This window comes from Vulpes vulpes, chromosome 1 (genome assembly GCF_048418805.1).
Source record: "Vulpes vulpes isolate BD-2025 chromosome 1, VulVul3, whole genome shotgun sequence".
NCBI classification, from domain to species: Eukaryota; Metazoa; Chordata; class Mammalia; order Carnivora; family Canidae; genus Vulpes; species Vulpes vulpes.
In genome coordinates this window covers 141473946-141498586 of record NC_132780.1, presented here as the reverse complement: position 1 = coordinate 141498586, position 24641 = coordinate 141473946, and the positions used below count along the sequence as shown (strand labels likewise).

Genomic DNA, 24641 nt, shown 5'->3' with positions numbered 1-24641 from the left:
GAAAAAAAAAAGATTTATTTTATCAGAGAGCCTCCAAAGGCACCTGGTTTCTGTTGAATATAAAAAAGGGCAGTAAAATGGCAACTGTACAGGTTGTGTGATTGGTAGGAACAAGGCAAGGGGGAGCAGGAGAGGGACATGGAGATGTGGGGGCAGGAGGTACATGGGGAGAAGGTGGGGTGGAAATATCTGATCGGACCTTAGACAAACAGTCCTGGCCCCTAGCCACCCCTGGTATATATACGCAGATGAACAGACAGACACACACACACACACACATACACACACTCTTTCTCTCTGAGCCCAGAAGCTTCTGCTGCCCTGCTCAAGCAGGGATCCTTCAGAGCCAAGGGGGGGTGGGGGGTTGAGCAGATGCAGAGCCCACATGCCCTCCCCCTTGATTCTGACCCTCAGGCCCACAATGTCCCCACTGTCCATCCGTAGAGGCTCCCTCCTCAGGGCCTGGACACCTGGGCCCAGAACAGGCTGTGAGAAAGCAGAAGCTGGCTAAAAGAGAAAACCTCAGACCACCCTGGCCCATCCCTGAAGAAGAAAGGGGGCAGGAACAGGTGGTCAGTGCAGTCCTTCTTTCCATCCGTGGTCACACAATTGACCGGCACAGGAAGGAGAAGACAGCTCCCAGTGCCAGGCCCAGAGACAGAAAGAAGGCCATGATGGCTCCAGCTGTCTCTGCCTCGGCTGGCTTCACTTTCCTAAAGGCGGGAGGGCAAGGCTTCCTTAGAATGGCCCCTACCCCGGCCCCACCTGGAGCATCTGTGATGGGCCGACAGCCGAACACAGAATTTTGCTGACAGCCATCCTACTTCCCCACCCACCCCCACCCGATCTGGGGGTTTCCCTCCCGGGGGACTATATCCCCAGGGCTGTCGCCCGTCTTCCTGCATCTCCATCTAGGAGTCTGGGTGCCCCATTCTCCACCACGACTCCTTCACCTCCATGCCCCTGCAGGATCGGGGAGTCTCTCCTTCCACTGGGCGCCCACCACTGGAGCTCTAGACCCTGCTTAGTGCCACCCAGGTCTCCACTCACTTGGGCCCGAAGCACATGCAGAGACTGGCGAGGTAGCCATTGGAGAAGGCGAAGGCGGCCATGAAGATGATGAACCAGGCGTCGTGCTCAAAGACCACAGCCAGGTGGCGGCGGGGCTGGACATTGCACAGCAGCAGCAGAGGCACGAACAACATCCGGGCAAGCACCAGGCTTGGCAGCCAGTGGCTGTCCTTCCCAGGCTACGGAGAGGCAGGGGGTATCAGCCTGGGCTGCCCTGTCCTCCTCCACTGGGGCCCCTCAGGATAGGAACTGAATCTGGTTACCCCTAGGACATACTGACTGTGAGGGAGCCTCCTCGAGCCTTCTGGAGTGCTAGAAATGTTCTGTATCTCAACCTGGGTGATGATTATATAGGGATGCGCACACACCTGTGTATGTGTTTGTGCAAGTGTGTATGGACATTAAGCTGTACATGTAAGACTTGTACAATTTAACTATACGTAGATTTTGTCTTGTTTTGAATAAATCATGGTCCCCTTACCACCATACTTTCTGATTCCCTTTCTGGGGTTCTCAGGCTGAACTTGACCCTCTCACAGGGGCTGGGTGCCCCCATCCCCCACTTACCCATGTAAATATAGCTGTGAGGCTCCGGCCCAGCCAGTCAAAGACATTGAAAGTCAAGAAACAAGACACAGGAATGAAGTACTTTCCTGGAAGAAGAGCAGATTTGGGGGGTGGTTATTAGGGCCAGAGAGACAGATTTAGCGACCCTAACCAACCCTCCTGTTGGAGGATGCCTGGACTGTTTCCCCAGCTATAGAATAGAGAAGATGCTTTCCAGCCCAGGGAAGGGCAAATGGGCCAGGAGAGTTGAGTTAGGGAGATAGAAGCCCAGGTTCCCTCTTCCCCCACCCCCAAACCCACTCTAGCACTGGTCTGTCTCCATCCTGGGAACCCACAGTGTCCTCACCCCAGGCACTGTTGCCCGCAATGGTGGACTGGACCTCAGCGGTTACGGCGGGAAACACTCCAATGGTGACCGTGAAGATGAAGCAGACGGAGAGAGCCGGGACTAAGATCTGGAGAAAAGGATCCAGGACCGTGTCTTCATGGCAGCTGTGCATTAAAAAGCTCAGAATCTCCACCCCCAACAGACAGACACACACACAGGAGAATCCAGGAGAGGCCAGTCTCGGGTAAGAAAGGGAGCAGATGGACAGTACACGGGTTGGGAGGGGCACAAGTAGGAGAAAAAGAGGGTAAGGGGCAGAGAGCAGAACACTGTGCCCCACGTACATTTCTGAGGATGGCTCGGATAGAGTGGCTTTGCTGGTTGGGCTGAGAGTTGGGGGCTGGAACTCTGGACTCCTCTTTGTTTGCCACTGGCTCCTCTCCTGGAGGGTGGGGGATGACAGGTTGTGGAAGCATCAAGTTGTGGGTAGGTCAGAACAACAGGAGGCCACGCCAACATTCCCCGAAAGAGCTGGGGCTAGTTGGGGGTGAACCACCCTGACCCGGGGCACAGCCATACCCTAACAGCCAGCCCAGATCTGCAAATCCCACAGCACAAGTCCCAGGGGCCCTCATCTCTCCCAAGAGCTTCCCGTCCTATTGTAAGGATCTGAAATTGCTTCTCATGCCACTCAGACATTCAAGGGCATCCAGAATCTCCCATTTCATTTTCTCCAGCGTTTGTTTTGTATTGTTCTCATCACAGCCCCCAGTCCCTCCGGCTTCTGGCTACCAGCAAATTTGGCACGTTCATACTTGTGCCCTGTGTGCATGCTGCCCCCTGCTGGGCAGGCCACCCTCCACCCCAGCTTCTGCAGGCCTAGTCTGACCTTTATCTTTTTTTTTTTTTTAAATTTAATGTATTTATTCCTGAGACACACAGAGAGAGAGGCAGACACACAAGCAGAGGGAGAAGCCGGCTCCCCATGGGAAGCCTAAAGTGACACCCAATCCCAGGACCCCGGGATCAGGCTCCGAGTGGAAGGCAGCCGCTCCACCACTGAGCCACCCAGGCGCCCCAAGTCTGACCTTTATTAATGAGGTCCAACTTGGTCTCCTGCTCCCCAGGCCCTTCGAACTTGAACTGCTGGTAGTAGCGGTAGAACTCCTACCAAGTGGAGAACACAGGCGAGGTGGATTCAGAGGTGGAAGCTCCAGACCTCGTTTGGGTTCTCAAAACACCAGTGGTCTGGAGCCAAGGACCCTCCACCCCACATCCGGCTTTCTCCATTTGCTTACCAGTCGGGGCAGGACCAGGTAACAGATGATGGTCAAAACAATAACCACACAGGCTGTGATAAAATAGCCGAAGGCACTTTCTGATAGCTCTGAGCCACCTGTGTGGAGCGCCGGCGGTCAGAGGTCAGAGACTGGCACCGCCCCCCCTCCCCCTCCTCCCCCCCCCCTCCCCCGCTGTGGCCTGCCCCCAGCCGGCAGGCACATGCAGGCACACGCAGGCACACAGGCTGCATTACTTACTGGCGATGGCGCAGATCATGGCCGCGGAGGCGAAGAAGCCTGCCAGGCCCTGGCCACTCATGATGGGGGCAGTGTAGCTGGTGGGCAGGAGGCCAGCCAGACCAAACAGGCTGCCCTGCAGGATGGCACCGAATGCTGGTGGCACAAGGTGGGCATCAGCAGGAGAGAGGGAGCAAAGTGGGACTTGCTTCCACTGGGGGTGGCTTGGGGGCCCGTGGGAAAACAGGTCCCAGTGAGTCTTGCCATCAGATGGCCCTCTCTGCCCTGACTCCTGGCCCGGGCCCCTGTCTGCTCAGGCCTCTTGAGCCCTGACCATCTGCAGCATCCATTTCCACCACGGGGAGGAATGGGCTCCTTTCCTGGCTGACTGTGGGTCTGAAAGAAGGGGGGGGGGGGGGCGATGTGGGAAGATCTCTGGCCCAGGTCTCCTCCCAGCCCTGCTCACAGTTAATGAAAACGATCTTGACCATGGTGATGATGAAGAAGGGCACAGCATCCAGTTGCACCTTCACCAGGATAGCAGTGGTCAGGAACACCAACAGGATGGCTATCAGGCTGCCCAGGATCCGAACGGACTGGGGGATCCTGCCAAGAGAGGCCGGGAGGCCGAGGCAGCAGAGGGAGGGGCGGTGAGGTGCGGGTGGGGGCGGCTCAGCCCAGGGAGAGCGAGGGGTCAGGCCAGGGGCCTGGGCGCTCACCTCTGATGCAGGAAAGAGTTAAGGCAGGTGAAGACCAACAGGGGTAGCATGGCACATAAGGTCATGACATTATTGAAGATGGCGCTGAGAGAGTTCCGCTCTGGGGAGGGAGCTGTGGGGGTGGCTGAGGGCTGGGTGTCCTTGCTCAGCTCAGCAGTGACCAAGGACATATTCTGGGACTCGTCCAGGCGGTTTGTGAAATACTGTGGGATTGCAAACAGAAGCCTTAAGACTTCTCTCCTGGTGCTCCCAAGCATACATCCAGGCCCTGCGTACCCTGGGGACATGGCCCTTGGGAGCCCAGTCCCCCCTAAGTCTCACCTGGGTGGCTGTCATGAAAAAATTCCATGGGAGCAGCGTCCCCAGACCCAGCATGAAGAAGATAAGCCAGACGGCTTTGTACCTGAGGATGGGAGAGGGAAGAGGGGCCAAGTGACCCTCTGTCCCACCCTCCTTCCCAGATCAAACCTAAATTAAGCTCCTCTGGCTCCCCAACTTGTGGGCTCTCCAGGTGTCCCAGGGCACAGGCATCTGTGTTTATGTCCATGGGCCCCAGTTCTCCGATGGGTATATATGGAAAGGGAAGCGTCCTGGGATAGGGGCCAGGGCACGGACAAGTCCACAGGGGGCAGGGGACCAGGAACACAGGACTGAAAGGCCTGGCCAACAGGACCTTGGTTCTCAGCCCCGAAGACTCGGGGGACCCTGCAGGCTTGGGAACCAGTGTGACCCACACATCCGGAGGTGGTTTGGGAAATCCTGCTAAAGGCTGGGGGTAGGCGGGTGAGCAAGAAAGCAAACAGCAAGTGTCTTCCACCCCCACCGGGCAGGATGGAAGTGATTATGCCGTCTGGGCAGGGACTATGTGGCTCCCCAAAGAGGATTTTGAGGTCAAGAAACTCCCAGACCATTCTGGACCTGGTGGGACAGAAGGGTGGGGTGACTCGGGGTGGCTGGGAAGTGAGAGAGCTGTTTTTAACGCCGGCCCAGACAAAACTAGCTTTGTAGGTCACACTGCGTAGCGTAGGTCAGGAGGTACGGGGGCCATCAGACGTCATGTGGGCCACAGAGAGTAAATAATAAGTGCCACCTCAGCCTGTAGGGGCATTGCCCCCAGCCCTGCACCTCAGGCCCTGTCTGGGATGGGCCCTTCCTCCCCACCCCCCTGGTCTCCAGATGTGTCTGCCATAGCCTCGGGCAGCCAATGCCTGCTTTCTTCAGATTGGCAGGGACAAAGCCTGAGGCAAGGAAGAAACAGGCCTGGCCGGCCTGGCCTTTCAAGCGGCCTGGCCTTTCAAGCAGGGAGGCCTGAACCACTGCAACTACAGCTCCCACCCCCATCCCAACTCTTAACTTTGAGGAACACAGCTAAGAGCTTGATTCAGAGGCCCAGAATGAAGGGAGAAACTCCTGGCCAAGGCTGCCCAGAACAGATGGTCAGAGTACGGCTGGGTGAGGGCACCAAGGTGTACAGAGATGGGAGAGGGTCCACGGAACTGCTGTGGGGAGGGGAGGCGAGGCTCTGACAGGCCAGGCAGCCCGGAAATGGAGGGGACAGGGAGGGAACCAACCTACGGCCTTTACTCACTTTGTCTCCTAAAATTCCCTCCCGTCCAAACAAACCCCACCTGGATTTCACAGGCAGGGAAATGGTCCCAGCATGACTAAACTAAGTGCCTGAGGTCGCACAGCCAGAAGTGGCCTAAATCTGGACTTCTGGCACAGGGGAACTGGATGGGCAGAGGTGAGGGGATGGGGTTGGGGGATTTTGGACCACAGGCATGGCTTCATCATCAACTTGGGTCCCAGACTCCTTGGAGGGCTTACACGGAGCCAGGGCCTCTCCCGCCGCCAAATACATATGCACAATCATGGTAGTGGGTCTAACTTATAGGAGCCAGGGCTTCTCCCGCCGCCAAATACATATGCACAATCATGGTAGTGGGTCTAACTTATAGGCTCTGGGGGCAGCGGAGTGAGAGGAAGGTCAGCTCAAGGACCAGGGTGGGCCAGGGTGATCTGAGGCAGAGGCTCAAGGCCAGGCCTGACGGAGAGGGCAGTTTTTGCCAGATGTGCTCTGGAACCAGGGGTGCCGCCAAATATTTCCCCAGAGTGATGGGAGGAGCTGGAAGCTGCTAGCTGGCTGGAGAGCAACAGTGGAAACACTGAGAGGCCAGGGCAGGGCTGCCACCGCCCACCCATTCTGGCCCTCCCCACAGGCACCCCTGTTAAGGTACACAGGGCCCCCGCCCCTCAGGCAGACCTGACTCATAGCTACTTTGCTGGGAGGCCAGTCAGCAGTGGAAACCCCAAATTCCAAAGGACACCGCACCCAGCCCCTTGGAGACCCATTTCCGCTCCCCTGGATCTGCTGCCCAGGATCCCGCCCCCCCCCCCCCGCGCCCCCCCTCCTCCCCCCTACCTGTCCTGAGGCTGGTGACTGGTTGTCATGGTGACAGCGTTCTCGGTCTTGCCCGGTTGAGAGCTCCCTCCTTCTGGCGCTGGCTGGGGGCAGAAGCAGTGAGAGGCCACGTCTTGGCCCTGCTTCCCCATAGGCCTCTTTAGGCTCTTGTAGGGGCAGGCGGCAGGCAGGGCACACAGATTGGGCAAGCTGAAGAGTCCAAAAGGACCCCCTCCTGGCCCTGCCCTGTAGGACTGACTGCTCGATCTGACCCCTGTGGCCAGTGCTCTTGGGCCCCCTGGCTGCTCCGGCTCTACCTGGCTCCCAGCCTGGCCACCGCTATTTTTATCCGGCCGCCGAAGCAGTTTGTAAGCTGGGAAACAGGAGAGTGGCGAGCAGGAGAGGAGGAGGAGGAGGAAGTATGAGCCAGGGAGGGAAAGACTGGCAGACAAGGAAAAGAAGAGGATGAGAGGGGTCAGGGACTGCAACGATAATAGGAGGGAAGGAGGGACAGGAGGAGGGAAAACAGGAGTCAGAGCTAAGAGGGCGAGGGGAGGGGAGGAGGGAGGGCACAAAACAAACAGATTCTCAGCAGTAGCAGCAGCAGCAGCAGCAGCAGCAGAACCACAGGGAAGAGGACTGAAGCCAGAGATGTCCCTCAACCTCCCCGCCGGCCGTCACCCAGGTCCCTCTCTGTGAGTCTGACCTCCACACCCTCTAGGGGGGGCCTCTGCACTCATGCCAAGAGTGGGGCTCTGGGGAGCCTGTCCCCTCCTGGAGGCACCCCAGATTCCAGCCTCCCTGTGGCACTTTAACCTACCTTTCCAGTCACTGCCCAGGGATTTCCTAGTTCCTGGCCAGTTTTCTAGGAAAACACTTAACCATGATGTGGGGACACAGTCCTTCCCATAACTAAGCATGCCCCTCCCCCTAATCTCCAGCCCTGGCCCCAGGGTCACCCCATCCCCCCTTGGTTCCTCTCTGACTCACTCCCAGGCCCCTGTCCTCTTCCCCTTTCTGTGAACAGACTTGGAGAGAAGACTGGAGGAGCAGAGGCACAGGCCTGACCTAAAAGCTCCCTGCCTCCCTGCTCAGTATCCCCCTCCTGCTTCCCGCTCGTGCAGGGGAGGCATCCTGGCACCAGATGAGACAGCCTTCCCTTTGGATAGCATGGAAAAGCCAGGCAGGCGTGTGCTGGCGCATACCCCACGTGCGGGTCTAGCTCTGAAGCCAGGTCTGCTGTTTGGGGTGAGGACTGGTTTCCCCACCCACCTGGGCCTGGCCTGGGCCAACACTCACCGGATGCCCAGACTTGCCAGCAGAAGGGTCAGAGCAGAGGGGGCCTGGGCAGTCCCTGGGAGGTGGTCCTAGCTGAGGCTCTGGCAAGCCTTGTCCATGGGCTCCCCCTGGGTAAGGGCGCGGAATGAAGAAAGTGGTACAGGGCGTCGTCTGGGGAGAGAATCCCGCGGGCCTGGCAGTGGGAGGGATCGGCCCCATTCGGAGAAGTCTCTTTTGCACACGCACAATCAGAAGATAAAAACCGGGAGATAGGGGTGCCTAGATGACTCAGTCAGAAAAGTGTCTGCCTTGGGGTCCTGATTCTGGGGTCCTGGGATCAGCCCACTTGGAGGGGGGGGTCCCTGCTTCTTCTGCCTGCCACTCCCCACTGCTTGTGCCCTAGTACTTGAGAGCTCACTGCTCTCTCAAATAAATAGATAAAATCTTAAAAAAGAAAAAAAAAAAAAAAAACGGGAGATAAGAGACCCAGCAGTCTCAGCAGGGGAGCTGAGGAGGCAGGGCAAGTCACAGGTACAACCATTGCTCCAGGTCCCAGCCTGAGACAGGGCGATATGTCAGGGCCCTCCAACACCCTCAGTGGCCTTTTCTACTCCTCCCCATAATTCCTCTCAACCCCTCCCTGGGTAAATTCCAAACTCTTCAAAGCCCTCCCTCAACACCCTCCCCCGCCCCCCAGCCCACACTTGGGTTGCAAGGCAGGGGACAGGAGGAGCACAACTACACACCTCCAGATGGAGGCAGAGGGCTTCTTCCATTCATCTTTTCAAAAACTATTTACTGAGGATCTCTGTTCTAGGCACTGGGGACTGGTGGTGAATGACAGTTTTTCTGTTTTCAAGAAGGATGGGAGCAAGAGGGCTCTACCTCGGTGGGGTGCAGGATGGGAGGCAGTGGGGGATAGGCAAAGAAGGCTCGGGACTCAGATTTTCTATTAGGTAGCAGGGAAGGGGAACTCCCAGCTTCACACCTCAGCACATCCCGTGCTCCACCCCCACCCCCCCACCTCCACAGGCAAGATTCCTGGCAGTGAAAGAACTGGTATTGCTTCAACCCAGATGGGAGCTGGGGTGGAGAGACTAAAGTATCTTCCCTTCCTTAGTAAAATCTGCCTTAGGCTCAAGAAAGTATTCATTTCTGCCCTCTCCCCCAGCTATACTGCCACGTTCTATTCCTGCTGCAGCAGTCCCCACCTCAGTCCTGAGCACAGTTCAACTGGGGGGCGGGGGGCGCTCCCTCTGCCCATATCCTGACTTTCAGCCGGCCGCTCAGGTATTTTGTCCTTGCCTGCCTTTGCCGGGCAGCAACCAGGGATTTGGCACCATCAGTTCAGAGCATCTGGTGCCCCTCGAGGTATGCCCTGGCCTGCCAGGCCTCCCTGAAAATAACCATCAGATCCAGCACCTCCTCACCTCCAGGCCCCCAGCACCTCCCATGCATCCGAGCTTCTAGACACACCTTGGGGGTAGCATCAAATTCTCTACTCCCTGGGATTACATGTGGGGCCGGCCACTCTCTGCAGATAGTCCCTCTTGTCCTCACAACCGCCCATAAGCTAGTACTAAATTGTCTCCATTGAACAGAGAGGCAGGGCTGACGGCTGAGGTTCAGAGATGTTGAGTCACTTGTCTAAGATCACAGGGCTACCGAATGGGTGCGCTGGAATTCCAACTCAATGTGCAGCTTATTCTAACCACCTTTGGGGGTGGGAACGTAGGTCTAAATGCTGCTTCTCAGCTAGCCCCGTAACTGGGAGATGAGGGAAAAAAATAAGGTGGAGGATGAGGTCATCTGCAGCCTGACAAGAGCTTCAGGTGTAAGGCAACCCCCCCCCCCCCCAATTACATACACATCCTGACACTGACAACTCAACAGGCAGGAGGACAAATGGGAACCTACCGAGAGGAAAGGGCAAGGGGCGGCCCCAAGAAGAGTGAAAGGCAAGGCTGAGAGCAGGCTGGACCCACCACTGCTCTCCCCCGGGAAGGAAACCAGGGCTTCTGGGTTAAGGTAGGGTCTCCTCTGGGAGTAAATGAGGATGCGCCCAGGAAGGGGAGGCCAGCGCCACGAGTTCGGCCAAAACCCAGGCGGAGGTGAAAGAGCCGCCGGCTCCACCTCCGAGCCGCGCGCCCCCGTCCCCAGTCCCCCCGCCCTGCGCAGTCCCCGGCGCGGCCCCTCCGCTGCGACACGGAGATTACCCATCTACTCGCCCGCCCCTCGCGGAGGTCAGCGCGGCGACAGCCGGTTTCGGGCCCGGGAGCCAGGCCGCCCACGCCCCGCTCGGGTCGCGATTTCCGCAGAGTCCCCACGCGCCCCGGGCCCGGCGCGCCACGTGCAGCGCGGCTCCGCACGCTCGGCGCGGGGGCAGCGGGGCCCCCATGCGGCGCTCCCGGTGCGCGCCGCCCAGCCGCAGGCCCGACCTCCCCGCCCTCCTGGCGGCGGGAAGGGGCGCCCCCCGCGCCCGCGCCCGCGCCTCCCGACCCCCGGCCCCGGCCCCGGCCCCGGCCCCGGCCCCGGCCCCCGGCCCGGGCAGCACCTGCTGGGAAGGCGTCCTCCCGCGCCCAGATCCGCGCGCCCACTCGGCAGCTTCCCGCGCCCGCCGAAGCCCATTCAAACCCGCCCTCCGCTGGGCCCGCCCCGGCCGGCGTCCGCAGCCCGCTCCCCCCCTCCCACCGCCCGCGTCCGCTTCCCCCCACCCCGCCCGCGCCGCCCGGCCCCGCCCCAGCGGCACCCCCGGCCCGCGCAGCTCCCGAGGCGAGGCCCCTCTCCGCGGGCCGCAGCGGCCGCGCCGCCTCCCCCCACGCCTCGCGCTATTTCTGAAGCCGGGACCCCTGCGCGCTGCCGCGCCGAGCCCTGCTCGGTTAACGAGCACCCGCGGCTCGGAGGGGCGGGCCCACACTGGCTGCGCCCTCGTCCCCTCGGCGCAGGGCTCCAGAAACCCCTCCAGAACTCGTCTCCGGACTCTGTCGGCAGCGAACCTTCTGCTCAGACTGGTCGGGACGCGCTCCCGTCCCTCTGTCCACAGGCCCTCCCAGAGACTCCGGTATCGCTCTCCCAGCTCCTCCACCCACGCCACGTTCTCCAGCGCTGCACCTTCTTCCTTTTAGCGCCCGCTCCCTTTTCACTGCCACCTTCTGCTCCTCGCACCTCTTCTCTGCTCCCCCAACCCTCAAGCACCCTCAAGCCGAGGGACCCCTCTGTATAGTCCGTATAATCAGTGACCTGAGTCGTGAGTTTTCCCGCCTCCAGCACACACAGACCCGCACACCCGCGCACAAACACCTACCCCCCTCAACTGGGACTTGGGGGCGGGGGATGTGTGTCTGGGGCGGGTGGATGGGGTAGAGGCACAGGTCTGGAGGCCCCTCAGGATTCACTCTTTCTAAATCCGTAACTTTGGAAAAGCTAAGGAACAGCCGGAGGTGGTAAGAGAAGAAGACCCCAACAACCTTATATCCTGAATGAATCCTATTGTCCTGATACAACGAGGCAGAGGCCAAGCCTAGCTGAGCCCCACATCCTCTACGGGCTGAGGAGGAAGGGGGTGGGCATGCCTAGGGGTGGTCAGCCCTTCTTGCACCTCCAAGGGAGGGGGAGTGATTCCCTTCCTTTTCTCTGGCCAGTAACTTAGGGGGAGGGAAGAATCAGAGCCCCTTGAGCAGCTCTCAGTGCTGGAGGACAATCCGAGGGCTGGAGAGAGGTGAAGGAGGAAGGTCCAATCCAGCGCACCCCCGCTCCCACCACCCAAGAGACCTGTCCCTAGGGAGAAGCTATGGATGCCAATTAACAATTAGGGGTATGGGACGCCTGGGTGGCTCAGCCGTTGAGCTTCTGCCTCCCACTTAGGGCATGATCCCCGGATCCAGGATCCAGTATTGAGACCTACATGGGGCTCCTTGGGGGAGCCTGCTTCTCCCTCTGCCTGTGTCTCTGTCTCTCTCACTCTATCTCTCATGAATAAATAAATAAAATCATTTTAAACAAAACACAATTAGGGGTACTACCATTATGAAGATGAGGCAAAGTCACATCTTCTTGCCAGGGAACAGACTAGACCCTGAAGGGAAAAGTAACTTTTCTACTTAGGATCCATGAACTGTCCCCAAGCTACTCCAGAAGGGGTGTTCTCAGCCTTCCCGCTCTTCCCACAGAGACATGACACACCATCATCCCCCAGCCTTAACCAAACAGAGGGCAGGAAGGGGGAATGGGTGGTATTTTCTTAGGCACTGCCCCATGACTTGAGGACAGCTTCATGTCTGGGTCTTCCCACCCCCATTCCCATCCTGTGTTTGTCCAGTCTCTCTGTCTTCCTCTCCCAGCCCTCCTCTCCCCTCTCCCTTGTACCCTCTTTCCCCACCTTCATTTCCCATCTTTGGGCCTGTGGGGGTGGCAGGCCTTAGTGGTCAGAGAGATTGCCAGACCTGGCCAGGCTGGTGACCAGAGGCTGTAGTTGTGTGCAGAGGGGGCTGGAAGTGGAAAGAAACTGGAGGGAAGTGGTGAGGGTCCCAGGCCAGACAGGGGAAGGCTGTTTCCTCTCCCCCACCCCCGCTGAGGCCTGGCCTGCTCAGCCGATGGCAACAGCCAGGACTGTTATTGCTGGAGAGAAGCCCATCTGGCATTCACTCTGCCTGGGCCACCAGCCAGCATCCACGCCCCTTCAGAGCCCTTTCCTGACCAGAGAGGGTTGCTGGGTGCCAGGGCCCTCTGCTGGACAGCCTCAAGGCCTCGACTCACAATCACAGGTGGGGAGTCTGTGATTGTGTCAGCCAGTCCTGCCACCCTCTGCTCAGTCTTCTGTCTTTCTCCCTCAGGTCCTTAGCACAGGAATAGGGTAAAAAGGGCTGATCCAGCTGCACCTCCTCCTACCCCATCCCCCATGCTACAGGAGACTCCCTGTTCTAGGCCTCAGGCCTGCCCCACAACCTCACGTACGTTTCACTTTTCCCAGCTTATGTCCATCTGTGTTTGTTGTGCATTTGCTTGGCTTGGCTGTTTGTCACCAGCACCTGTCTCATGATTGTGCGTTCTCAGTTGCATTACTGTGTCCATGGCTTTTTGGCAGGGCCTGGACTGCGGACAGGCCAATGAGGCGCTCTCCTGAGGAGCACATTTTAAGGGAGTGGCAAAAAATTCAGGAGTCATGATAAACAATATTTTACTGCGATATTTTTAAAAAAATCAAAGTTAGCACAAAAAAATATATGATGAACAAAACCTCAATATTTAAAATAAAGACGAGATCCAGCCCTCCATAACCAGACTCATCTCACTTCCCTCATTTTCTTAGTGGGTATGTACTTGAGGGTGAGAACGAGAGTCAGAGTTCAAGATTTGAGGTCGACTACCTCTGGGCTTGGTCTGCCCAGCCCTAACTTCTCAGACCTCTCCCCCTAGCCTTGCTCAGGGCAGGGCTCCGGGCTTGGGGGCATTCTGCAGAAGGCTGGGGTGGCGCAGCGGGGGCGGGGGTGGGGGAGGTGGCCTTCAAAGTCCCGGAAGAGCATCCCCCTCGGTGGGAAACAGCGGATCCCGACCGCGTGTATTACACCCCCCCTCCCCGGCCGCCCAACTAGGGCCCTAACCCCGCGTCTCTCCACCCGGCCCGCGGGGCGCTCGGGCACCGCGCAGACTCCGCCCCACCGCCCAGCGGCCCGCCTCCGCTCCCCGCGCACCTGCCGGGGTTGTAGTTGGGGGACGAAAATCCCCGGGCTGGCAGGCGTCCGGTTCCGGGCCGGCCTCCTCCCCTCGAGGCTGAGGCCGCGGCCCGAGCTCGCAGCCCGCGCCGGGTCGGACCGGTCTGGGCTGCGGGCGGGAGAGGGGCTGCAACCGGCTCCGCGGGCGCCCGCCCCGCGCTCGACCTGCTCGGTCCCGCCCAGCGCCGTTCCGCGGCGAGGAGCGCTTCGGGAGGCCGGCGGCAGGCGAGGCCGGGGTCCGACGGAAGAGGAGGTGCCCGTGACCCCAGAGGGGGACGGGGTTGGGGGACCCCGCGCTCCAGCCGCCTTCCCTTCGCCCCTTCCCCCAGGTCGCCTTCCCGAGAGGGGCGAGCACCTGTGCTGACTTTTGAGGACGCCCGGAGGAAGCAGATGGTGCCCAGGGGTGGCGGGGCGGGGTTCTGGCCGCAAGCCCCGCGGGGCGGGGGCGCACAGCTCCGGCCTCACCTCTAACCCCCGGGTGGGGGCCGGATCCCTCCTGGTCCCCCTCTGAACCTCCGGCCCCTGGAGGGAGGGAGACAGACCGGAGGGAGGGCTATTGCTTGGGAACAATAAGCAAATTATCCGGAGGCTGAATGCAAATGAATCTGACAACTCATTTGACCCCTCAGGGGATGCTCTTTGAGGCGGCGGAAATACTGAGGTGAATGCCTCTGGTCACTTCCAGCCCCACCCCGCCTAGATCTCTGCGGGGGGGCGGGGACACAGTGCCCCTCAGGGGAAGCATTTCTGCATTGCTCCCCAGGCTGGCGGCCCGCAGGGTCCCTTAGCAAGCCAATCTCCCTCTTCCCACACCACTGGGTGAGAAGAGTTCCAGCCTGGCCCTAGGACGTCTTTCCCCCTACCTTGAGCTAGCCAGCCCAAATGGGACCCAAGACGGCTGGGTCACAGTGGGACATACTGCCTGAAGTCACACGAGAGAAACAATCTCCAGGAGATGAGGACTGCTGGACGATGGAATAGGAAGCAAAAGGAAGCCTCGAGTGGCTCCCCACCCCACCCCCACCCTTGCCCCAGCCCCAGCCCCAGCCCCCTCCCCCTGGCCAGGTTAGACTGTCTCGCTCTGCTCAGGAGTGTAGGAGCTGCGTGGGTGACACGACTTTCAGTGGCATCCGGAGAACTCAAATCAACAAACGTTTATTGAGCACCTGATGCATGCCAGGTTTTGGGCCAAGACTGACTCCCTGGGAACCAAAGTCCTATTATTTTAAGTTAAATCCTGAGTCTGGATACAGACCGTCTGGGTTAAAAATCTTGCCTTTCAGAGAAATTGTCAAGTTACCCCTGGGTAAGCAGTGTCCCTCATTGGACCTCATGTCACCATTCGGGCATGGGAGAGGAGAGTCACTTCCTTGCCCCCGACTTAGACCCAGATGTGATTAGGAAAGGTGTCTTGGCAGGAATTCAGAGAGGGGTAACGATCAGTTTTCTGCTGGGTGCTGGGCATCTTCCAGGCATTCCTGCTGGGAGTGGGGAGGCATTCCCAGTCAGACCCTTGTACTTGGTCCCCCACCGTGTTTTCTGCACAGGGGACAGGCTGCGCTCAGTGATGGTGCCAGGACTGTCTTACTCCAAAAAAAGGGCTTTTGATGATACTGCCAGTAGCAGGAATCCTAGCCTCATTTGGGGGGAGCTAGCCTCTCCTTCCTCTCCTGGCCAGCCACTCTGGAGGCCTCCTCAGCGTCCGGCGGATGTCTCTGGCTGAGGATGAACAACAGACAGCCCAGCAAAGCCTCTCGAACCTCCTGCGAGCCTAGGCGGCGGGCCAGTCCACGCAGCAGGGGCAGGAGGTGCTGGCGGGCCAGGCGGGCGGCAGGCAGCAGCAAGCGAGACACCAGCGTTCGCAGCAGCAGTGGGAGCAGTGGAGCGGGCATGGCTGTGAAGGCAATCCAGGCTGTAGGCTTGCCCCTCTCCTGCTCCCTCCTCACCTGGCAAAAAAAAAAAAAAAAAAAAAAAAACAGGATAGGCAGACTCCTCTCCACTTCAGTTTCTACTCTTATGCTCTCCCCACCTCAATTCGTGGGTCATTTTTGCTTTCCAGAAGCCCTTGCTCTTGGCAAGGTAGCAGGGGCAGGAGGGTTCTTATCACATGGAACCAAAGCATGAGTAGAGCTGGGCTAAGACCTACAGGTTGCCCCTCTGAGCCCCCGTGGCTCCTGGTGTTCCCTAGATCACCTCTCCTTTAGCCAGTCCACCCCACCACCACCACCACACACACTTCATGCACACCCTCAATCTCTCTGGCATTCCCCAACTCTTCTCACCCCAGCAGAAGTTCTTCCCCAGGCAATCGTTAAGTTTTCTTCTGAGGCCCCTTGGTCCACCCTGACCCGACACTTCCGACCCTCCCAATCCCCCACACCCACCCATCAGCAGCAGCTCTCACCAGTCGGAACTGTTGCTCAGAATCAGTCTCTGGAGGAATTTGCCTACAAGGGCACAGCCTCCCCAGACACTCCACCACTGCTCCACTAAGCCCAACCCCGCCCTAGGACAGCTTGCCTGGGTGGAGGGAGCGATGAAGAGGCAGCTGTGTTCTGGCACCTGGTGCATTGAGGGGAGGGGGCAGCTGGGCTGGAAGAGGTGGGAGGAACATATGCAGGAATTGTCCCTGCTGGGTGTAGACCTCAGAGTTGGAACCCAGGCTGCGCTTTCTTTCTTTTTTTTTTTTTTAATTTTTTTTTTTTTAATTTGATAGTCACACACACACACACACACACACAGAGGCAGAGACACAGGCAGAGGGAGAAGCAGGCTCCATGCACCGGGAGCCCGACATGGGATTTGATCCCGGGTCTCCAGGATCACGCCCTGGGCCAAAGGCAGACGCCAAACCGATGTGCCACTCAGGGATCCCCCAGGCTGCGCTTTCTAATAGTGGGACCTTAGGCACATTGATCCTCCGGGTCTCCAGTCCCATCCTCTGTTAGCTCAGTAACTGGGAGTAACTGGGAGGGGTAACTGGAATGGAATGATGTGAGAGACCCACTTGCCCAAACCTCAGCAGCGGGAAGGCTGCAGCCTAGACACACCACGCACACCAGCAGAGAGTGGCCCACTTGGGAAGAATAGGATCTGGGCAAGCACTGGTGGGCCGTATCCCAGGGACTGAGGAGTGGGGTCACAGTCCATCTGACACCTGGGCCCAGTTGGACACAGCTGGGTGGCACTCCCACTCAGGGCAGGAAGAGAGATAGCCACTTTAGGACCATCTTTACCCACCTTTGCCCCAAGATTAAATGAAGTTCCACAGGGGTGCCTGGGTGGCCTAGTCCATTACATGCCTGGCTTCTGCCTTCCACTCAGGTCATGATTCCAGGGTCCTGGAATCTAGCCAGTATGGGGCTCCCTGCTACCCTGGGAGTCTGTTTCTCCCTCTCCCTCTGCCACTTCCTCCCCCATTCTTGCTCTCTTTCTCAAATAAATAAATAAATAAATAATCTTTAAAAATAAGTAAATAAATGAAGTTCCATGAGATAGCCTGACAAAGGGACAGCCTGGGTTTGTTCTGTTTTTAAATGCCTCATCCTCCTACTTCCTAAAATGGGGCTACTTTTTGTCTTCCGGGACTCCGAAGAGATAAGGGCCATGAAAGTTATCTTGTAAACTCCAGGGCCTCTGGAATATCATCTGTCCTCATCCCCCTCCCCCCCGCCCCGCCCCCCCAGCCTCCATTGGTACCACCACCATTTCTAAAACCATCAAAGACCTTGAAGAAAGGAAATGTAAATATCAAAAAGGCCTGTCCCACTTCTGCCTGGAGGAAGCAGAGGAGAGGAGCTAGAGCACAGATTTATAGACATAGTCTTCATCTTTTTCCGGGTACTTCCAGAGGAGATGTGTTGGCTGTGGGCCATCCCTGGGCCATGGACAGGACCCATAATGAGTCCACAGAGGTGCCAATCCTGTGAATTTATGATCTTACTAGTTCTTACCTCCACTCTACAGGAGAGCCGTTATTATAACCATTGTAAAGATGAGGAAACCAAGGTTCAGAGTGGTTAACTTACCCAGAGTCATACAGCAGATAAATGGTCTGATCTTCCCCCAGACCTGCCCCCTCCCTCGGGCCTTCCCATCTCTGTAAGTGGCAACTGCCACTTTCTAGTTCCTCTGGCCAAAATCTTGGACGTTCTCTTGACTTCTCTCTTCCCATTACAGTTCACTACCCATATTAGTAAATGTCAGTAGCCCTACTTTCAACATATTCAGAATCTCACCACCTCACTGATGTCGCCATGACTACCCTTGTGTGAGCATTCATCATCTCTCACCTGAATTATTGTAGTAGCCTCCTAACTGGCGTCCTGTTTCTCTTTTCCACACAGTGACCAGAATGATCTTTATAAAACATGAATCAGATCCTGTCTTCTTTCTGTACAAACTGCCCAGTGGCTCCCATCTCACTCAGAATTAAAGCTAAAGGCTTTCATTGTGATCTACAAGGCCTTGGGTGGTCTGATCTTCCCTAGCTTCTTGACTCAACTTCTATCCTTGTCTGCCATTCTGCTCTAGCCACACCGGCTTCCTTGCTTATCCTTAATTATGCCAGACATATTTTGTGCCTCAGGGCCTTTGCACCTACTGTTGCTCCTTCACATAAGGCTCTTTCTCCAGGTATCCACGTGGCTCTCTCTCTCACCTCCTTCAAGTCTTTGCTCCTATGTTACCTATCCATCCTATTTAAAAGTACACTCCTCCAGGGGATCCCTGGGTGGCTCAGAGGTTTAGCGCCTGCCTTTGGCCCAAGGCGTGATCCTGGAGTCCCAGGATTGAGTCCCACATTGGGCTCCCTGCACGGAGCCTGCTTCTCCTTCTGCCTGTGTCTCTGCCTCTCTCTCTCTCTCTCTGTGTCTCTCATGAATAAGTAAATAAAATCTTAAAAAAAAAAAAAAAGTACACTCCTCCATCTCCTCTCTATCTAACCTTTGTTTTACTTGTCTCCACAGCAAATCATTATCCGACATGCTATATAATTTATTTTACTTCCTTGTTGATTATCTGCCACCCCTCCCAAGAATGGAGGGACTAAACTCTATTTTGTCTGCTGCTGTGTCCTCAGTGCTTGGCAATAAACAATGCAAGTATAAATCAATAGAGGTTCTGTGATGGGATCCAAACTCAGGTCTGCTTGTCCAGACCCCTGTGCTGCAGAGCCCCAGAGCTTCATTGATCTGAATATACACCCCAGTTGCCATGAACAACTGGAGAGAGCCTTTTGGAGAGGGGGAACTGATCCCATGAACCCAAGGGAGAAGAAATCAGACCTCAATGGTTCCCTCTGGGACCCTCTGAAATGTGTAGTTTTAGGGTACCCTGTAGTCCCAACCAAGCACTGATCCACATAAACTACTGCTGTGACCTCAAGTAAGTCACACGGCTCTCCAATCTCAGTTTCCACAGCTGCAAGATCCTTGGACCCTGGACCTGGAGCCAGACACCTGCCCCCATCCTTCATCCCCATCCCCCATCCCCTCTCACCATTCACCACTGAGCAGAGTGAGGGTTTCCAGGGCAAGCAAGGGAAACAGGCTGTTGTAACAATAGGAAACCCCAGAAGGGGGGTGAGAAGGGAGGTGAAGAGGGGAAGCAGGTGCCAGCAGGGTCTAGTCATAGTTTACTCTCTACTCCCTTTATCCACTCTGATTTTAACTTCCCTGTCCACCTCCTTCCCACTTTCACCTGGATTAATCCTTCCCTACACCCATCAGCCTGCCCCATTTTCTCCAAGGTAGAAAACCAAGGGCTCTGCTAAGGATTTCCTCAGCCTTTCCTGGAAAGATTACCATCCTCTCTGGCAAAAGAGCTACACGGAACAATTCCTTCTAGTTCCTCATTTAGCCTGTGTAATGGATCCTGCCTGTACCACCACCCTGACCTCTACCCTCCACCCTCTGCTGCTGGGGATAGGCCAGCAACTTTGAGGAAATTGGCTAAACCTCCTGTTCCTTAAAGTTAATTAAAAAAAAAAAGGGGGGGGATCTGAGTGCCAATTTGTGAAGCTGAGGACTGTGGACTGGACAGTAAGTGAGCCCTGGAGTCCTCCTCCCTGGTCCTCTTCCCAGACTTTCAGGGCCTTCCAGAAGCATTATGGAGAGCACCACCCCTCCACCTCATCCCTGCAATAGGCATTAATTAATTGGACCATTCATGTCAACAACAAGCACTGAAGTGCAAGCAACTGTATGCCAGGCCTGTGCAAGGCAGTGGGACACAGGACAGACACACTCAGCGGATAAGGTGATAGACAGGCAGCCGGTAGACCAAGGATGAGGGTGGGGTGAGAGTTGCAATATAGCTGAAGGTTTCTGTTGTTGTTGTTTTTGTTTTTGTTTTTGTTTTAAAGATTTATTTGTTCATGAGAGACACAGAGGAAGAGAGAGAGGCAGGGACACAGGCAGAATGAGAAGCAGGCTCCATGAGGGGAGCCTGACATGGGACTCCAGGATCATGCCCTGGGCCAAAGGCAAGCACTCCTGAGCCACCAAGGCGTCCCTGTTTTTTTTTTTTTTTAAAGTAATCTCTACAGGGCAGCCCCAGTGGTTCAGCGGTTTAGCGCTGCCTTCAGCCCAGGGTGTGATCCTGGGGACCCAGAATCGAGTCCCGCATCAGGCTCCCTGCATGGAGTCTGCTTCTCCCTCTACCCGTATCTCTGCCTCTGTGTGTGTGTGTGTCTCTCATGAATAAATAAATAAAATCTTCAAAAAATAAATAAATAAATAAAGTGGGGCACCCAATGTGGGGCTTAAATTCACAACCCCAAGATTAAGAGTCAAATGCTTTACTGACTGAGCCAGCCAGACACCCCGTATAGTTAAGGAGTTCTGGTGGGACCCTGGAGCACTGGGCCTCCTGCTCCTCCCACCGTTTTCTGCTCCCCATTGAGGGAGCCACAGCACTCTACTGCATGGCTTCCTCTGCCATGAGCTGCACAGACAGGTGAAGAATGGATTCACATGCTGGCTGCTCTGGGACTCTCTGTTGGGGCTGCTAGGGATGCCTGAGAAGACTTTTTTTTTTTTTTTTTTTAAGATTTTATTTATTTATTTATTTATAAGATTTTATTTATTTATTCATGAGAGATACAGAAAGAGAGGCAGAGACACAGGCAGAGGGAGGAGAAGCAGGCTCCATGCAAGAGCCTGATGTGGGTGGGACTCGATCCTGGGAATCTGGGATCCCGTCCTGAGCCAAAGGGAGACCCTCAACTGCAGAGCCACCCAGGCATCCCTAAAACATTTTATTTATGAGAGAGAGAGAGAAAGAGAGAGAGAGAGAGAGAGAGAGAGAGCATGAGCTGGAGAGAAGGGGAGAGAGAGAGGGAGAAGAAGACTGCCTCCTGGGCAGGAAGCCTGACCCCAACATGATGTGGGGCTCCATCTTAGGACCCTGGGACCTGACCCAAGCTGAAGGCAGATGCTTAACCCACTGAGCCACACAGCGGCCCCATAAGCAGACTATTCATGGAGCTGTGCTGTGTGGGGGCCCTGTTCTCTACCATGGGAATTACCATAACCTCTACCTCTGACAGGATTGAAGCATGGGAAAATACTAGGTCCAGAGCTGGCTCCCAGAAAGTGTCCAGTAAACAGAATCTCCTTCCTTTACCTCCCAACCCACCCTATGTCTGAGGCCAGTCAGACTGGCTACTCCTCAAAGGCCTGCTATGAGGCACTGATGCTCACGACCAGCCCGTGAGAGTGGATGCCAGGCTTTCGTGAAAGCTTAAAAAAATCGATGTAGCCCTGAGTCCCCTTGAAGCCCCTGGGTCTGTCAGGTTTCACTGTCCTGTTGTCTCCTCTCAGGGATCAGCATTGGCCTGGAGCCCTTCCCATTTGTGGGAAGTTGAAGCCAATGCTGACTCCCAAACAAAGGCTGGAGAGGCCTCATCCAGGGCAGGGATGCTGAGGGCGCAGGTGCTGCCGGGCAGGTGTGGAGGCCAGTCAGGTGTAGGAAGTGTTGGCAGGGAAGGGCAGACTATTGGCCTGGAATTGGGAGTTCGTTCATCCCTGTTACCTATCACACCTCCTCTTGGCTGGTGACAATAGTCACTCAACTATCTGAGTGGAGCTGTTGTGAGTTGCTGACTGACACCTGGTTGTGGTGACAACTCAGAGAATGTTTTAGGAACTTGTAGCTCCTCCAGAGTAAGAGATCATGCCCTTGGGAGGGATAGTCTTATACCCAAGAACACCATTCCTCTGCCCACCAATTCCAGGCAATGATAGGCCCATGAACAGGGAACTGGGTAAGAGAACACATACTAGATATGCTTACTAAGCGTGAAGAAATGGGTCAGGGAGTTGGGTGTTGCCTGAAGAGTAACTAGAGCTGACAAGTGGGGCCCTACCCTATCTGCAAGAACAGTTGCTGGGGCCAGTGAGAAGAAGGCCCAGAGAGAGGAGTCTATACAGAATGCAGCCCATTGTCCCCACTGAAACAACTGTCACTCTCCCCAGACTCAGCTGATGGGACCTGAAGTGGGAGGTGGGAGCTCCACCCACTCTGGGGAGGCCTTACCGGGAAAGTCAGCTGTTGGGCCAGGACAGCTGCTCCCTGGATGGTGGGAAGGAGGGGTGTGGACCAGAAGGCAGGAGGAGGAGGTGAGGAAGGACATGCCTGGCATATTTGATGGGGGGAGGGAGAGCACCAAAACCCACAAACCCTAGGAAAAAATCTAACAAGGATTGAACAAGACCCGAGTGGTGAAAGCAAACAAAATGTTTACAGTGGGACCAAAAAGAAGACCTACATATATGGATTAAAGTACCATGGTAATAATCGTCAGGAAAGTATCATGTTATACAAATGTTAGTTCTCCCCCAAATTAATCTGGAAATTTGATGTGATTCCTTTTTTTTTTTTTTTATAAATATTTATTTATTTATTTATGATAGACATAGAAAGAGAGAGAGAGGCAGAGACACAGGAGGAGGGAGAAGCAGGCTCCATGCCAGGAACCTGATGCGGGACTCGATCCCGGGACTCCAGGACTGCGCCCTGGGCCAAAGGCAGGCGCTAAAACCACTGAGCCACCCAGGGATCCCCTCGATGTGATTCCAATGAAGACCCCAACAGTGTTGATTTCTTCCTTCTCTGGAATTGAGTAAGCTGATCAAAAAATGTATATGGAAGAAAAAAGGACCAAGAATAGCCAAGTCAATCTGAGAAGAAAAAGAAGAGATGGTACCAATGTGGCCAATCTGATAATATGAGAATTACAACGATGTGGCAAAATGCAAAAATAGACACAGTGACTAAGGAACAGAATAGAGAATTTATTTTTTGTTTTTGGTCCCCCCCCTCCACAGAATAGAGAATTTAGGAATAGACTCAGGAATATATAGGGCAGAGAGAGAATTTCTGATCAGAAGAGAAGGGACAGGGTCAGAATACAGGGTCAGAAAGGGGGTTGGGACAGTTGGTCATCTATGACGGGGAAGGGAAGGTCATTTTGGGGTTTTTTTGGAAGGTAATTTTTGATCATCTGGAGCATCAGCTATAGAAGTATGGGGCACCAGGCTGGCTCAGTAGGTAACACATGCACCTTTTTTTTTTTAATACTTTATTTATTCATGAGAGATACACAGAGAGAGGCAGAGACACAGACAGAGGGAGAAGCAGGCTCCATGCAGGGAGCCCGATGTGGGACTCTCCTGGGCTGAAGACAGGTGCCCAACCACTGAGCCACCCAGGTGTTCCTTGTTATGGCCATTTTCAAAATTACACAAAAGTAGAGATAATGGTATAACAAACCCCTATGTATCAATCACCCACCTTCAGTGATAATTCAAAAACTTTTCATCAACAAAAGATATTATAAACAAAATGAAAAGGCAGTCCATCACAGACTGGAGAAGACTTTCTGCATAACTGAAAAAGATTTAGTATCAATCATAAATAAACTTTTTAAAGGTTTTATTTATTTATTTATTTATTTATTTATTTATTTGAGAAACCACAGGCAGGAGGGGCAGAAGGAGAGGGAGAAAATCCCAAGCAGATCCTGCACCAAGCATGGATCCCAACATGGGGCTCAATCCCATAGCCCTGAGACCATGACCTGAGCCGAAACCAAGAGTTGGATGCCCAACTGACTGTACCACCCAGGAGCTCCAACGGATTTTCAATATAGACAAAAGAGCCTTCTATTAGAAGATGTCATCTAGGACTTTCAGAACTGGAGAGACGAGGTCCGTGCCTCGCTTCAAAGCTTCAAAGGACAGGTTGACTCCCTTGTTAGTGGCTAATGCAACTGATGACTTTAGGATGAAGCCAATGCTTATTTACTATTCTGAAAATTCTAAGACCCTTCAGAATTCTGCTGCCTCTGCTCTATAAATGGAACAAAGCCTGGATGACAGCAAATCGGTTTGAAACACAGTTGAATATTTTGAATACTTTAAGCCCACTGTTGAGACCTACTGCTCAGGAAAAAAGATTCCTTTCAAAATAGTACTGCTCATTGCTGATGAACCTGCTCACCCAGGTTAAGGTTTTCATGCTTGTTAACACAACATCCACTCTACAGCCCCTGGATCAAGGAGTCATTTTAACATTCAAGTCTTGGTATTTAAGAAATACATTTCATAAGGCTATAGCTGCCATGGATAGTGATTCCTCTCATGGATCTGGGCAAAGTAAGTTGAAAATCTCTGATAAGCAGTCACCATTCTACTTTTTTTTTCTTTTTTAATTTCCTTAAGTAATCTCTGTACCCAACATGGGGTTTGAACTTACAACTCTGAGATCAAGAGTCACATGTCCTACTGACTGAGCCAGCCAGCTGCCCCCTGGATTCACCCTTCTAGATGCCATTAAGAACATTTGTGATGCATGGGAGGAGGTCACATATCAACATTAATGGGTGCTTGCTTCAACAACACTTGTACTAAAATTGGAACGATACAGAGATTAGCACGTAAAGAAATGCAAGAAGGACATGCAAATTCATGAAGAAAAAAATAAAACATTAAGAGAAGTTTGGAAGAATTTGATTTTAAACCTCGTGGAGGACTTTGAGGGGTTCAA

At 55.1% G+C, this 24641-nt stretch overlaps 2 protein-coding genes across 14 annotated transcripts; both read right to left on the bottom strand.

Moving 5' to 3' along the window:
• On the bottom strand, positions 1 to 13929 carry SLC29A1 (solute carrier family 29 member 1 (Augustine blood group)). 13 transcript variants are annotated; one of them, XM_072733017.1, is made up of 15 exons: positions 13572 to 13754; positions 12835 to 12999; positions 7903 to 8009; positions 6625 to 6707; positions 4524 to 4605; positions 4203 to 4405; positions 3950 to 4089; positions 3505 to 3639; positions 3265 to 3362; positions 3055 to 3133; positions 2311 to 2408; positions 1985 to 2093; positions 1639 to 1724; positions 1051 to 1250; positions 1 to 713 (listed from the first exon to the last, which is right to left on the bottom strand). In XM_072733017.1, exons 4-15 carry the CDS (start codon positions 6651 to 6653, stop codon positions 602 to 604), a joined length of 1371 nt encoding a protein of 456 aa, XP_072589118.1. In that variant the 5' UTR covers positions 6654 to 6707; positions 7903 to 8009; positions 12835 to 12999; positions 13572 to 13754; the 3' UTR covers positions 1 to 601. The 13 variants fall into 13 exon arrangements, with proteins under 13 accessions (XP_072589118.1, XP_025846777.1, XP_072589110.1 ...); XM_025990992.2 differs by lacking the exon at positions 12835 to 12999 and having other exon boundaries at positions 13572 to 13929; XM_072733009.1 differs by lacking the exons at positions 12835 to 12999; positions 13572 to 13754 and adding an exon at positions 10993 to 11196.
• Positions 13930 to 14786: 857 nt separating this feature from the next.
• MYMX (myomixer, myoblast fusion factor) lies at positions 14787 to 16058 on the bottom strand. Its single transcript, XM_072746528.1, has 2 exons — positions 15997 to 16058; positions 14787 to 15538 (listed from the first exon to the last, which is right to left on the bottom strand). The coding sequence occupies exon 2, from the start codon at positions 15482 to 15484 to the stop codon at positions 15230 to 15232; it is 255 nt and encodes an 84-aa protein (XP_072602629.1). The 5' UTR covers positions 15485 to 15538; positions 15997 to 16058; the 3' UTR covers positions 14787 to 15229.
• Positions 16059 to 24641: the final 8583 nt, after the last annotated feature.

Bases quoted from the DNA above. Each gene is read 5' to 3' on its own strand.
- MYMX (XM_072746528.1), bottom strand. From the start codon at position 15,484: ATGCCCGCTCCACTGCTCCCACTGCTGCTGCGAACGCTGGTGTCTCGC.
- SLC29A1 (XM_025990990.2), bottom strand. From the start codon at position 8,100: ATGGGGCCGATCCCTCCCACTGCCAGGCCCGCGGGATTCTCTCCCCAG. The intron at 4,090-4,202 runs GTGAGCGCCCAG...CTCTCTTGGCAG, and splicing joins AACTCTTTCCTGCATCAGAG to GATCCCCCAGTCCGTTCGGA. The intron at 2,409-3,054 runs GTCAGACTTGGG...CCCACCCTCCAG, and splicing joins GTTGGACCTCATTAATAAAG to GAGAGGAGCCAGTGGCAAAC.